We start from the raw sequence: 14,127 nt of genomic DNA, 5'->3' as shown, positions 1-14,127 counted from the left end.
CCTCGTGCAGGAATATCTGCAGTCCTTTAAATGTTTTCTACACAAAGGACCTAATTACTATCATGACTTAAAGACAGAGTAAGGAGTTAAGACGGACGGGCGTGCACACAGACCCAGCAGAGGAGATGACACATCAGGTTAATTTACCTCCAACCAAGCCAACATGGAACACATGATGAAGTCCCATTCGCTCTCTGCTAGAGGGCATGAGCAGTACTTCAGAAACAAGGAAAGGAACCGCATGATTTCTATGTTTACACCAAGCACCTCTGGACTTGCTTCTGATAGGTTACTGTGATAAAGGCAAAGACAATCAATTAGAAAATAGTCCATTTTAAACCAGGTATGCATAAATGATGTCTTAAATATCCACTCAAATTTTGCTAACTCCAAAAATTGTAAACATAAAATACAGAATCTGGGTCCACATTTTATATTATGGGGGAAAGTAAAGTATTACCTACCAACTGAAAAGAAAAATATCTTCATGCTGTTTCTTCCAGCTTATTATAATTTTTAATATACCATGTAGTAGCTGTTTGTCATCTACACTTCTGGTTTGCAGGCAAGAATTGAAAATGGCAAGATGTCCAAAAGCTCCTAAAGTAAAATTCAGAGTGAAAAGGAAAATATATCTTAAACAGCTTCTATAAATAACAGCCTACTTTGGAAAGCTAAAAATGTAACACACAAGCTGCTAACTCTTGTAGAAAAAAGCTTGAGCCTGGCGTGATACATACTTCTGCAAGCCAGTATTTCAGAGGTGATGGCAGGAGGATGCTGACATCTAGACAAGCTTGGGCTACACAACACACTTTGTCTATAACAGATCAACAAAGTAAACACATCTACCTAAAAGGTATTATGCTGTCTACAAATAAGCTTAGCGATACTATGGGCAGAAGTATGTATCCATGACCACCCAGGATGTAGTTCAGAACAGGAAGTTAGAAGAGAAGGGGACAGGAAATGCATTGTACTGAACTTTACTCTGGCCTACTGTACTTAGGAAGGAAGGAAGGAAGGAAGGAAGGAAGGAAGGAAGGAAGGAAGGAAGGAAGGAAGGAAGGAAGAGGCAAAGTTATGGAGTGCAAAGTTAAAGTAGGAAAGAGAACATATAGAATTATAGAGTTTCCTGATTAGTGCATTTACTCAAAAAGCACATATGCCTTCTGGTAAGCTGTTACATTACAAAATGTCCAAACCTCATAAAATAAGATGAAAATCTTAAAACATCTTAAGCCATAACAACAAACACAAGGTCTATTTTGAAAGCCACAATCTTTCTTGAGCAGTACCTAGCTTAATACTTCTAAACAGGGTCATGTAAGTGACGTTATACCAATCAGCTCATTAACTCTTCACTCCTAAGGAACCTTACTATTTCAACACCCACCTGCTGACTACCCAACGTTACCACAAATGTCAGCTAAACTCATCTGGCTCGTTCTGTGTGCCAGGAATGTTCTTTCCAATACGCACACATGTTCAACATGAACCTTCTCACTTGAGTGACTTCCTTTTATGAGATCGCCACTGACCCTGGGGAGCAGTGGACACCCCCTTCCTGCCATTTCCATTGCAGTGTACAGTGCTCTGCTCCAGTCAGTTACAGCAGGATGTAACATGACCTGTCTGTTTCTCTCCAACAGGAACGGCATGGAGATGCTTATTAAATCAGTAAGTACATGAACTAACACAGTGCAGAGTTCACAAACATTCAAATACTACTATTCTAATAAAACTATTCTTATTTTTGGTTGTGAGCCTAGACTTTAATGGCTGAGCCATCTTTCCAACCCACAAACTATTACTGTGCTTATATATGTTTGATTGTTGGTTGACTAGAGAGAAACAAGACATAGCTTTAAAAAGCTACACAGGTGGAAGACTGAGGATATAGCTGCTCTATGGTCAAGGGCTTGTCTAGCATGCGGAAAGCCCTAGGGACCTCAGTACCACATGAAAAACAGCCACAGATGGAAAATAAATGATTATAGGATACATCTGGGTATAAAATTTCCCTCAGGGCTTCTAGCACTTGTTCAAAAAAGAAGAAATGGTCACTCTTGCAGGTATTCATTCATCCTAACATTTATCAAGTTGACAAGTAACAAAACTACAAGGTGCGGACAATGAGCTCAAATATACTTTGTCACTTTGGTTTTACACATTAAGAAACTCTTCTTCAAACTCAAGAAATGATGAAAATGATACAATATTACCCAGCAACTAACCATTAATACTGCAGAGGTCTTCTTTAGTCCAGCCCAAAAAAGCAGGTATACCCTGAATGCTAAATTCTTTCTGTTCTTCTTTAGACAAAAATGGGCAGAGACTCTGAATGGTATGCAAATTACCTTCTGTTAGAGGGAAAAAACTTCAGAGAGAAAATATTAATTGTAGTGATTCAATAATTAGTTATTTCACAAAATTCTGTTATTCAGACTATTCAAAAAGAAAGTAAGTCTAATCCATAAATTCTTGTCCAAAAATAAAAAAAGACTGATGATTGCTAATTCCAAATGGCTATTTTTATTTTGCTGCTTTTTATCTTTTCTGCTTATTTCTCATTTCTGAATTGAACATATATAGCTTTCCCCAGGTCTGGATTTTTTTTTATCTTTTACTGCTACTCTGCCAGTGGGCTGGATTGCATACAACCTAAAAATGGAGTGTGTCTGCCCAGCACTCACAAAGCCCTGGCATCCATGTCTAGAATCAAGAAAACAAAACCAATAAAAACCCAAATCTCACTATTCAGAATGGTACCAATGGGTGAAACGGGGCATATATATTATTAAGGCTTATTCTTTGTTATTTTTATTCTTTGTATTATGTCCTATAAGTGAATCAAGTCACTTATAGACACTCTAATTAAACTTAATTTTTTATAAGATTTAAAAAACTGAAATTTAAGATGGTGGTGGACTTTAATTCCAGGACTCAGGAGGCAGAGGCAAGTGGATCTCTGTGAGTTCAAGGCCAGCCTGGTCTACAGATCGAGTTCCAGGACAGCCAGAGCTACACAAAGAAACCCTATCTCGAAAAACAAGCCCTGAAATTTAGTTAACAATTCTATAGTGCCAGAACACACACACAGAATTCTAATTAAGTCAGTAAACTCAAAATGCTTATTGGTCAACCTCAGCTAAGGGGAAAGCTGTATGTGTTCATTTCAGAAATGAATTTAGCAGGAAAGCCACCACAATCTGCTTGCCTTACACTTTAACTGTATTCTGGCACATACTTTTATACAATGGTCCTTCATTTAAGAAGAGACGAGGGGATACAGAAATGGCTCAGGGATTAAGAGCACTTGCTGCTCATACAGAAGACCCCAGTTCAGTTCCCACCACCCAATCACCTGTAATTCAGCTGGGTGGTGGTAGCACACGCCTTTAGTCCCAGTACTTGGGAGGCAGAGGCAGGCGGATCTCTGTGAGTTCGAGACCAGCCTGGTCTACAAGACCTAGTTCCAGGACGGCCTCCAAAGCCATAGAGAAACCCTGTCTCAAGAAGCAAAAAAAAAAAAACCAATCACCTGTAACTCTAGTTCCAAGGGATCCAATGCCCTCTTCTGAACTGCATGGGCAGCAAACACATAAAATAAAAACTACATGAGTCTGGGAAAAACAAAACAAAACAAAACAAAAAAGTAGAGGCTGTGAGACCAGGGGAAGCCAAGAAAGGGAACTATTAGCAAAAAGGAAAAAGGGGAGCAATTTCTTTTCTCCCACTTCCACAGAATAAGGTGGCATGTTGAAAATAAAAGGAATTGCTATCAGAGGATTTTATTTTATTTCATGTTAAGTGTACTGGTATTTTGCCCAAATGTCTTTGTGCACACTTGCATGCCTGGGCCTTCAGAGACCGGAAGAGGGTGCCAGATCCTCTCCAACTGGAGTTACAGATGGTTGTTGGCTGCCATGCAGAAGCTGGGAATTAAACCCAGGTTCTCTGCAGGAGCAACAAATGCTCTTAACTAATGAGTCATCTCTCTAGCTCCCTACCAATGGATTTCTGAGGAAGTCACGTTTATAAAATGTTCTTCTTTTGAAAGAAGCATAAAATTTTATGACGCGTCAAATCAGAACTGCTCCATTAAGAAAAAAAAAAAAATCTGTTAATCGCAGCCCTCAAGCAGCAGAGGCGCGCGGGTCTCTGGGCTGAGAGCAGCCTGGTCTACAAAATGAGTTTTAGGTGTGAACTAGGACTGCACAGTGAGACCATCTCCAGAAACAACTGTGACTCCAACAAAAACCCATTCAAGTCTGTCAGTTTTTACTTCTTATTTCCTTTCATTCAATTTCCTCACTTTCCAACCCTTTTTTCTTGTCTCACTACACTGTTCACCAATCACAGATGGCCAAAGTAATAAAGTGCAAAGTGAAGCACATTAATTAAGAATACCTTTCTTTTCTTTTATAATATGGCTTTACTTCATCAGATGAAATACTTCGGGAAAGGATCAACTTAGCAATGATAAGAGACCAAAGTGTGCCATTTTTTCTAGACCTAAAAAAAAAGGCAAAAACACAGATGATAAATACAGATATATAGATATAGGTATGGATCAATTATTCTGAAAAGTGTTAGGATTTTAAAACACTGAAATATCAGGACTCCTTTTACAGAATTAAATAAATTTGGATCACTGAGTTATCCAAAAGTTTGTACCCAACTAATTTCCAAAGGACTGGGAGTTTAGGTACTTCTTCACACCTGGAACTGAGCTCTCGCCCCCAGGGAAGATCAAAGTACCTCAAGACCCTTGAGGAGAGATAACCTTCAACACCTGACTTGAAGATCAGAAGCCACAGCTGGGAGAGGGCTGTCTCCCAAAGAGTAACTGAGAGTCTCCGTGAAGGGCAAAGAAACACCAATAAAACCCTGAGGAAAGGGGTTGGCTTCTTTTTTGGCTACCTGTATCTTGCCACATAGACCAGGCTATCTCCAACTCACAGAGATCTGCCTTCGTCTACCTCGCAAGTGCTGGGATTAAAAGCCTGCATCACCACGCCCAGCAAAATGAAAGTTAGTATGGACCAGTGTTAGAGAGGAAGTCTGGTACCCTCATACTGTAAAGCATGCTCAAAAGACTGGTAAACTAAAACAGGAAAAATGTCATTTCAAAAAGTTAAACATCTAACTACTATAACGCTACAAGGACTGTTTTCATAATCCATTTTCCTCATCTAAGGAAGAGAAACTCAATGCTGTAACATTAAGAAACATCTAAATTACAGGTACAGCTGAAGTACAGGTTGAATTTGAGAGCCATGGAGCACCAGGCACAGGTAACAAATTAAACAGTGTCTGCAGGCTTCTAATTCTTTCTCCTTCTGCCACCTCAATGTATTCATGAATTAAATACAGGGCAAAATCCAAATACCTCCCCTAAAAGATTAAATCAAATCTTTAAAATCTATCAATTAAGTGCTTAGTATTAAAAGGATTTAGATGAAAAGCACAAGCTGGGCTCACATTTTATAGAAGGCAAAGCCATACACAAATAATTGCTTTAAAATCAAAACGAAAGGAAGTCTCACCTGTTAAATAACAGCTCCAAGAGGCTAGAAGTATTACCCAGCACAGATAAGTTGTCATATGTTACATCCATTTTTTGAAGCATCACACAAAACCCAGTCAGGAAAGGTGGCAGATTGTCAAGTTCCTCACACCACTGCAGTGAGTACAACAGCTCTGCAACTAAGAACAAGCACAGCCAGTTATCAGCAGCACGTGGTGTACAGTCCCCATGCACGCTCAGTGTCATGGGCAATCTACAAATGTGTAGAGCGGAGTCTCCTCCAAAAGTAGCCGGCTTCCTAACTGTAAAACAAGGAGAAAGTCAGCAGGCAGATGAGGGCACTGAACACACGGTGGTGAGAACAGGAGAAAGAAATCTGTTTCCACCAAAGTAACTATTGTTTATCCCAAAATGCCTGCAATGGAGAAAGGACATGAGAAGCTCATCCATGGAAAAGGACCCTCCACCTGGGTCTCTCCTTGAGTTGTATCCACTAGATGACTCCAAGTGCCTGCTCCGAGGATGGTATTTGCTGCTATTTACTCTTTTACATGAAAGCCTTACTGAGGGCAACTCTGCTCTGACACAGCTCCACAGGAATTCTACTTAGTAGTATTCAATTGTGTTTCCCCTGTTGATTTCTGCTAGACATTTGGTGTTTTGTTTTGTATTTTATGATTTTTTTCTTATTTAGAAACAATCTTATTTTACATAATAATCCCCCCTGTTTCCTCTCCCTCCCATCCTCCCCACCAATTCCCCCCAATTCACCCCCCACCACTCCCCAAGGAAAGTGAGGCCTTCCATGGGGGATCATCAAAGTCTGCCACATCATTTGGGGGAGGACTTAGGCCCTCCTTGCTGCATATGGGCAGCAATAGTGTCCCTCCATAGGGAATGGGCTCCCAAAGTCCACTTGTGCACTAGGGATAAATATTGGTTCCACTGTTAGAGGTCCTATAGATTGCCCAGGCCTCCTAGCTGGCACCCACATTCAGAGGGCTTGGTTTGGTCCAATGCTGGTTCCCCAGCTTTACGACTAGGGTCCATGTGCTCTCACTAGGTCAGGACAGCTGTTTTTTGTAGGTTTCTCCTTGCTATATATTTGTAAGCTTAATTTGAAGATGTTACCTTTTGTTTACACTAGCTACTCCAGTCATCTCTTCTAGACCTAACTATATGCTATTTCTATCGGGTACTTGCTATTTCTTCTTTCACCTTTGCTTGCTTTGCACTATAATAGATTTGCTCACTCAAAATGTTAATCAAGCCATCATAGAGTCTCTGACTATACAGAACACATGGTGGCTGGCCCTTGGAACACTTTCACTCTGCTACCCATTTCTAACAACTGTACTCACTCATATAAAAACAGCTGTCAGCTAGTTTTCAAATTGCTTTGAGATATGAAAGTGACAAAAGCTGTTAGTCATAAAACAGTACTTCTGCAGATGCAGTGACATGTACCTAGAGTTCTAGGCACCCAAGAAGCAGAGGTGGGAGAAATTAGAGACCAATATGGCAACTTAATGAGGCCCCATGTCAAAACAAATACTACTCTTCTTCCAGACCAAGCAATGCTTTTAATCCCAGTATTTCAGAGGCAAACAAAGAAAGAGCTCTGTGAGGCCAACCAGGGCTACACAGTAAGACCCTGACTTAAAACAACCAACAAAAAAGTAAACATGTGTCTCAGTAGTAGGAGTCTAGCAAAAAACTTCACCATCACAGCTTTCTAGGATAGAGACAGACAAATTCTTACAAAACCATGTGGGCCATGGAATCTGATCTACCTTAATAAGCACTCGTTACATTAGCGAAAACAATCACAGTATTTAACTGAGGGCCAACAAGAAGACTAAACAAACATCCCTTATGTGGACATAATGGTTCAGATCTGTATTCCCAGCAACTTGGGAGACAGAGTTTGAGTCCAACTTGGTCAGAGCAAGTTGAAGACCACCTAGAGCTATACACTGAGACCGTATATCAATGAGTAGAGAAAGATGACGACGATTAAGTATCTTCACACTTGATAGGCTGAGGAAGGCTGAGATTTTTGCTTCCAAAGGAAAAAAGTGGGGGGAAGGGACTACAGGTGTGGCTCAGTGGTTAAAAGCAGTTACTGCTCTCTGAGAACAATGAATCCAGTTCCCAGCACCCATGTTGGCCAACTCAGCACTGCCTATAATACTAGCTTCGAAGGTGACCTGCAGTGGTCTTCCGGCTTCCAAGAGTACCAGCATGTGCACACACAAAAATTAGTGCAACCACTTAAAGCTGGTAACACACCAAGAATAAATCATCACCTTCGCCGGGCATTGGTGGCGTACGCCTTTAATCCCAGTACTCAGGAGGCAGAGGCTGGTGGATCTCTGTGAGTTCGAGACCAGCCTGGTCTACAAGAGCTAGTTCCAGGACAGCATCCAAAGCCACAGAGAAACCCTGTCTCGAAAAAAAAAAAAAAAAAGAAAGAAAAAAAAAAAAAAAATCATCACCTTCTATCTGATGTAAATTACATGTGGCACTCAACAGCCAAATGAAGTCTCGCCTTTCTTCCAGAGTGTGCTTCTCTCACATGTATGCAAATTTCCACCTTGACACTATTGTGTACAGGACATAGCAACAACACTATAAATGGGGAATTTGCTGGGGTTCAAAAACTTCTTGAGAGTCAACATGTGAGCCTCTACCTGCTGGCAAAATGATTACAGCCCTGTGTATAAAAGTATGTGTGTTCACATACTTTTATACACAGATAACTTTCAGAACCCTAAGCGCATGTGACAGAGGGTCCTTACTCGGATGGTACGCCAGCCTGAATTAAATAACTGATTCTATAGCAAATTATATTATGCTAATATTATAGCAAGCCTAAATCAAATCATAAGTTCTGCTTATTTATACATTTTATCCATCTGAATCTTCATAAATACTTACTTATTTTCTCAAGGACATTGTTTTCTAGGACTATTTTCTTTTTCCGAGCAATCAAGATCATTTTGCTCAATAATGATGACGTACACAGATGACTGGGAAGAGTCTGTGGATCTTGTTCCTTAAAGTCAGTCTTGAAACATTCATAATTTAAACTCAATCTTCCCTCTAAAAGAGGTCTGTATAGCCACTGTAAAGAGAACACACTAAATTATATGCAAATTCATTACATACTCTAAATTGCTTATTATTTATACATTGCCAATTTTGACTCATGTATTCAATCAGTTCCTTTGTTCAAACAAGACTATTAGAATATGTACTTTATGCAAATCCTCAGTAGCATAGAAGTTTAGTTTTTGTGAGAGCATTAATATGCACGTTTAAGATGCCCTAAGCCAGAAGCAGACCTTATTCTCCTCCAAATGAGGCTATACCACTGTCAATTGGTGTATTTGCATTAATACATCTGCCCATCATATTCAGAGACATAAGAGCAACGCTAGAAATGCTGTTAAGCCAGGCAGTGGCGACACATGCCTTTAATCCCAGCACTTCAGAAACAAAGGCAGGTGAACAGAGTTTAAGGCCAGCCTGGTCTACAGAGTAAATTCCAGGATAGCCAGAGCTGTTACACAGAGAAACCATGTCTTGAAAAGCAAACAAAAAACAAAAAACAAAAAACAAAAAACAAAAAACAAAAACAACAAAGAGCCACCACTTTTGGTGTGGCTTGAATGTAACTGGCCCCCATAATCTCATAGGGAGTGGCACTAATAGGAGGTGTGGCTTTGCTGGAGTGGGTGTGGCCTTGTTGGAGGAAGTGTGTCACTGTGGGGGTGGGCTTTGAGGTTTCCTATGCTCAGGATACTGTTCAATGTCTCAGTCAACTTCCTGTTGTCTGCAAGATGCAGGATTCTCAGCTACATCTCTAGCAGCACCACATCTGCCTGCTGCCACCATGTTCCCTGCCAAAATGGACCGACACTGTAAGCAAGCCACCCCAATTAAATGTTTTCCTTATGATCACGGGTCTTTTCACAGCAAGAGTAATCCTAACTAGTTTTAACTAGTTTTTTCCTGTCCAGGATAAAAATACTGAAGCGTGCATGAAATAAAAACTTCAGAATGAGATGGGCACTTTGCAATGTTAAATGTACCTCAATAGGAAGAGAGCGTCTCATCTTCTCCCACTCACTGTCACTGGGCATTACACTTCCAATATAGACTTCAAGAAGAGAAGTGTCCCCACTCTCTACAAGAGTATTCAGCAAATCACCAACAGCAGACAAGAGGACCTGAAGACTGAGAATAATGCAAAGAACTGTGACAGTTATGGGACAACTAGGTTCAACAATCTAGTACACATTACAAATTCAATTACAGAAATAGCATACTGAGCAGAGAAAGACAGAAAAAGAGAAGGTGAGCCTTCCTAGCCCTCACCATACCTAAGACACACAGCTCAAAACTGGGATGTAATCAAATGTTTGTAGTGTGCAACTGAGCGATGCTTCTATGTCAGGATAGATGGGTGACCATCTTCAGATGTGAGTGTTTGAAACACAGCTACCTTACTGACTGATAAAAGCATGATTATTTAAACCAACCCCAACGATACAATATGCACTGTTTGGAGGTCATTATAAGGTCCGCTATATAAAATACTCTTCTAATCCAGAATCCTAAAATGAACAACCAAGGACAGCAGTATGTACGGTGGCCATGAGAAGATCACACAACTAACAATCCAAATGCTTTAATAGAGATAATGCCACAACCATGCCACTGACCACAGATAATTTAGCAGATGAATAATTGCTCAATTGACTGTTTAAATGGAAAACATTAAGACAAAATATTTTCTAAAAAATCTGGACTACCTAGTTTTGGAAACATCTTAAACAGATTGGAGCTCACACTAATCATGAACTTTTGTTCTCTTTAAGACTAGGTTCTCACGGTAGAGTCCAGGATGGCCTCAGAGTTGTGACCCTTCTGAGAGCTAGGGATATGGGCATGCCCTGTCACAGCCAGAATGTTATCTTCTATAAGGAACAATGTGCTACTGTGCACAAAAACGGTTACCTCGTGTTGTCCAAAGCTGAAGACTGAACCTGGTCCTTCAGCCACAGAGCAGACAAACGCAGGAAAGTGCTCTGCCCATGTGTGCTTGCAGTTTGATGGACCAACAGGCTTATGCCAGAGAGCAAAGTGCTTTTCAGTTTACAGATCAGAAAATCTAAAAATCAAGCAGTTAGCAAGAATTTGTAATCTCACTGAATGAACTCTTATTAGTACAAAACATCTGAAACAAAACTTGCCACAGATATGAGATCTTAAAATGTTATTTTAAGACAAAATACAAAATTAAACTCTCATTACCAAAAGCAACTGTCACATTCACACAATACAAGCTGGCTTGTACTGTAATAATATAAAATGCTAAGACAGCTATATTCCCTATCCTGCACTTTTTTTTACCAAAGGGAACTGACCTTTGAGGGATACAATAAAAAACTATCTTTCCTACCAGAAAAGTAAATATTTAGAAAAGGATTGGAGGAAGAGAGCTATCCAGTAATAGTATTTTTATTTATTGCTCTTTTTTCAGACATGGTCTCCCTGGGTAGCCCAGGCTAGCCTGCAGCTCACTATGTGAATCAGGTTGGCCTCAAACTCAGAGACCTTCCTGTCTTAGCCTCCCTAGTGCTGGGATTAAGTGTTCACCATGCCCAGCCTTAGCAATATTATTTTTTATGTCCCTTTCCTAGATTAACTTAGTCCTGACAATGCAATTCTCGATTTCATTTTTCAGACATCAAGAGTCAATGATTTTTTACTACAATAAAAAAGATTCAAATTTCCCAATAAGGAAATTGAGGCATCAAATAATTAGATACAGCAGGCATGGTGGCGCCTGCCCTTAATGCCAGCCCTGGAGAGGTGGAGGCAGGAGGATCTCTCTGTGTTCAAAGCCAGTTTGGGCCAGGCGATGGGGGTGCACCCCTTTAATCCCAGCACTTGGGAGACAGAGACAGGAGGATCTCTGTGAGTTCTAGGGCCAGCCTGGTCTACAGAGTGAGTGCCAGGACAGCCAGGGAAACACAGAGAATTCCTGTCTTGAAAAACCCCATACAACAAAAACAACAACAGCAGCCAGTTTGGTCTACATATTGAGCTCCAGGACAGCCAGAGCTAAATACTGAAACTGTCTCAAAAAGAGGTGGAGGAGGAGAAAAGGAAAGAAAGGAAGAAGGAAGAGGAAAAATGAAGTACCAAGCTGGTAATATGTCTTCAGCAAACAAAGGTGCTGGCCTTAAGCCTAAGTACCTGAGTTCCACTCCTGACACTCATGTGGCAGGAGAGAGCCAACCCTCCAGGTTGTCCTCTGACTCCCACACATACACAGTGGTGCACACTCATGAGCCACAAATGCCTTTACACACACACACACACACATACACAGTGGGACACACTCATGAGCCACAAATGCCTTTACACACACACACATACACAGTGGGACACAGTCATGAGCCACAAATGCCTTTACACACACACACATACACAGTGGGACACACTCATGAGCCACAAATGCCTTTAGACACACACACATACAGTGGGACACACTCATGAGCCACAGATGCCTTTACACACACACACACATACACAGTGGCGCACACTCATGAGCCACAAATGTCTTTACACACACACACACATACACAGTGGGACACACTCATGAGCCACAAATGCCTTCACACACACACATACACAGTGGTGCACACTCATGAGCCACAAATGCCTTTAGACAGACACACACACACAGTGGGACACACTCATGAGCCACAAATGCCTTTAGACACACACACATACAAAGTGGGACACACTCATGAGCCACAAATGCCTTTGTACACACACACACATACACAGTGGGACACACTCATGAGCCACAAATGCTTTAGACAGACACACGTACACAGTGGGACACACTCATGAGCCACAAATGCCTTTACACACACACATACACAGTGGGACACACTCATGAGCCACAAATGCCTTTAGACACACACACACACACACACACACACACACACACACACACGCACAGTGGGACACACTCATGAGCCACAAATTCCTTTAGACACAAACACATACACAGTGGGACACACTCATGAGCCACAAATGCCTTTAGACACACACACATACAGTGGCGCACACTCATGAGCCACAAATGCCTTTAGACACACACACATACACAGTGGCGCACACTCATGAGCCACAAATGCCTTTACACACACACACACACAGTACACTCATGAGCACAAATGGTGACACACTCATGAGCCACAAATGCCTTTACACACACACACATACACAGTGGCGCACACTCATGAGCCACAAATGCCTTTAGACACACACACATACACAGTGGGACACACTCATGAGCCACAAATGCCTTTAGACACACACACATACACAGTGGCGCACACTCATGAGCCACAAATGCCTTTAGACACACACATACACAGTGGGACACACTCATGAGCCACAAATGCCTTTAGACACACACACACATACACAGTGGCACACACTCATGAGCCACAAATGTCTTTACACACACACACACATACACAGTGGGACACACTCATGAGCCACAAATGCCTTCACACACACACATACACAGTGGTGCACACTCATGAGCCACAAATGCCTTTAGACAGACACACATACACAGTGGCGCACACTCATGAGCCACAAATGCCTTTAGACACACACACATACAAAGTGGGACACACTCATGAGCCACAAATGCCTTTGTACACACACACACATACACAGTGGGACACACTCATGAGCCACAAATGCCTTTAGACACACACACGTACACAGTGGGACACACTCATGAGCCACAAATGCCTTTACACACACACACATACACAGTGGGACACACTCATGAGCCACAAATGCCTTTAGACACACACACACACACACACACACACACACACACGCACAGTGGGACACACTCATGAGCCACAAATGCCTTTAGACACACACACATACACAGTGGGACACACTCATGAGCCACAAATGCCTTTAGACACACACACATACAGTGGCGCACACTCATGAGCCACAAATGCCTTTAGACACACACACACACACACACACACACACACACACACACACACGCACAGTGGGACACACTCATGAGCCACAAATTCCTTTAGACACAAACACATACACAGTGGGACACACTCATGAGCCACAAATGCCTTTAGACACACACACATACAGTGGCGCACACTCATGAGCCACAAATGCCTTTAGACACACACACATACACAGTGGCGCACACTCATGAGCCACAAATGCCTTTACACACACACACATACACAGTGGCGCACACTCATGAGCCACAAATGCCTTTACACACACACACATACACAGTGGCGCACACTCATGAGCCACAAATGCCTTTACACACACACACATACACAGTGGGCACACTCATGAGCCACAAATGCCTTTACACACACACACATACACAGTGGCGCACACTCATGAGCCACAAATGCCTTTAGACACACACACACATACACAGTGGGACACACTCATGAGCCACAAATGCCTTTACACACACACACACATACACAGTG

At 41.7% G+C, this 14,127-nt stretch overlaps 1 protein-coding gene across 1 annotated transcript in view; it reads right to left on the bottom strand.

Moving 5' to 3' along the window:
* Ltn1 (listerin E3 ubiquitin protein ligase 1) overlaps positions 1 to 14,127 on the bottom strand; it is a 60,274-nt gene that overhangs the window by 19,215 nt on the left and 26,932 nt on the right. The window contains exons 14-21 of the mRNA XM_027412356.2: positions 10,559 to 10,712; positions 9,631 to 9,775; positions 8,474 to 8,660; positions 5,553 to 5,712; positions 4,414 to 4,518; positions 2,238 to 2,380; positions 465 to 600; positions 148 to 292 (exon numbers count right to left, since the gene is read on the bottom strand). Coding sequence (XP_027268157.1) covers positions 148 to 292; positions 465 to 600; positions 2,238 to 2,380; positions 4,414 to 4,518; positions 5,553 to 5,712; positions 8,474 to 8,660; positions 9,631 to 9,775; positions 10,559 to 10,712 — 1,175 coding nt within the window. The remainder of the gene's footprint in view (positions 1 to 147; positions 293 to 464; positions 601 to 2,237; positions 2,381 to 4,413; positions 4,519 to 5,552; positions 5,713 to 8,473; positions 8,661 to 9,630; positions 9,776 to 10,558; positions 10,713 to 14,127) is intronic.

The sequence above is a fragment of the Cricetulus griseus genome, chromosome 4 (genome assembly GCF_003668045.3).
Source record: "Cricetulus griseus strain 17A/GY chromosome 4, alternate assembly CriGri-PICRH-1.0, whole genome shotgun sequence".
Classification (NCBI taxonomy): domain Eukaryota; kingdom Metazoa; phylum Chordata; class Mammalia; order Rodentia; family Cricetidae; genus Cricetulus; species Cricetulus griseus.
The sequence above is the reverse complement of the archived record's forward strand: the minus strand, read 5'-3'. Positions and strand labels throughout refer to the sequence as shown.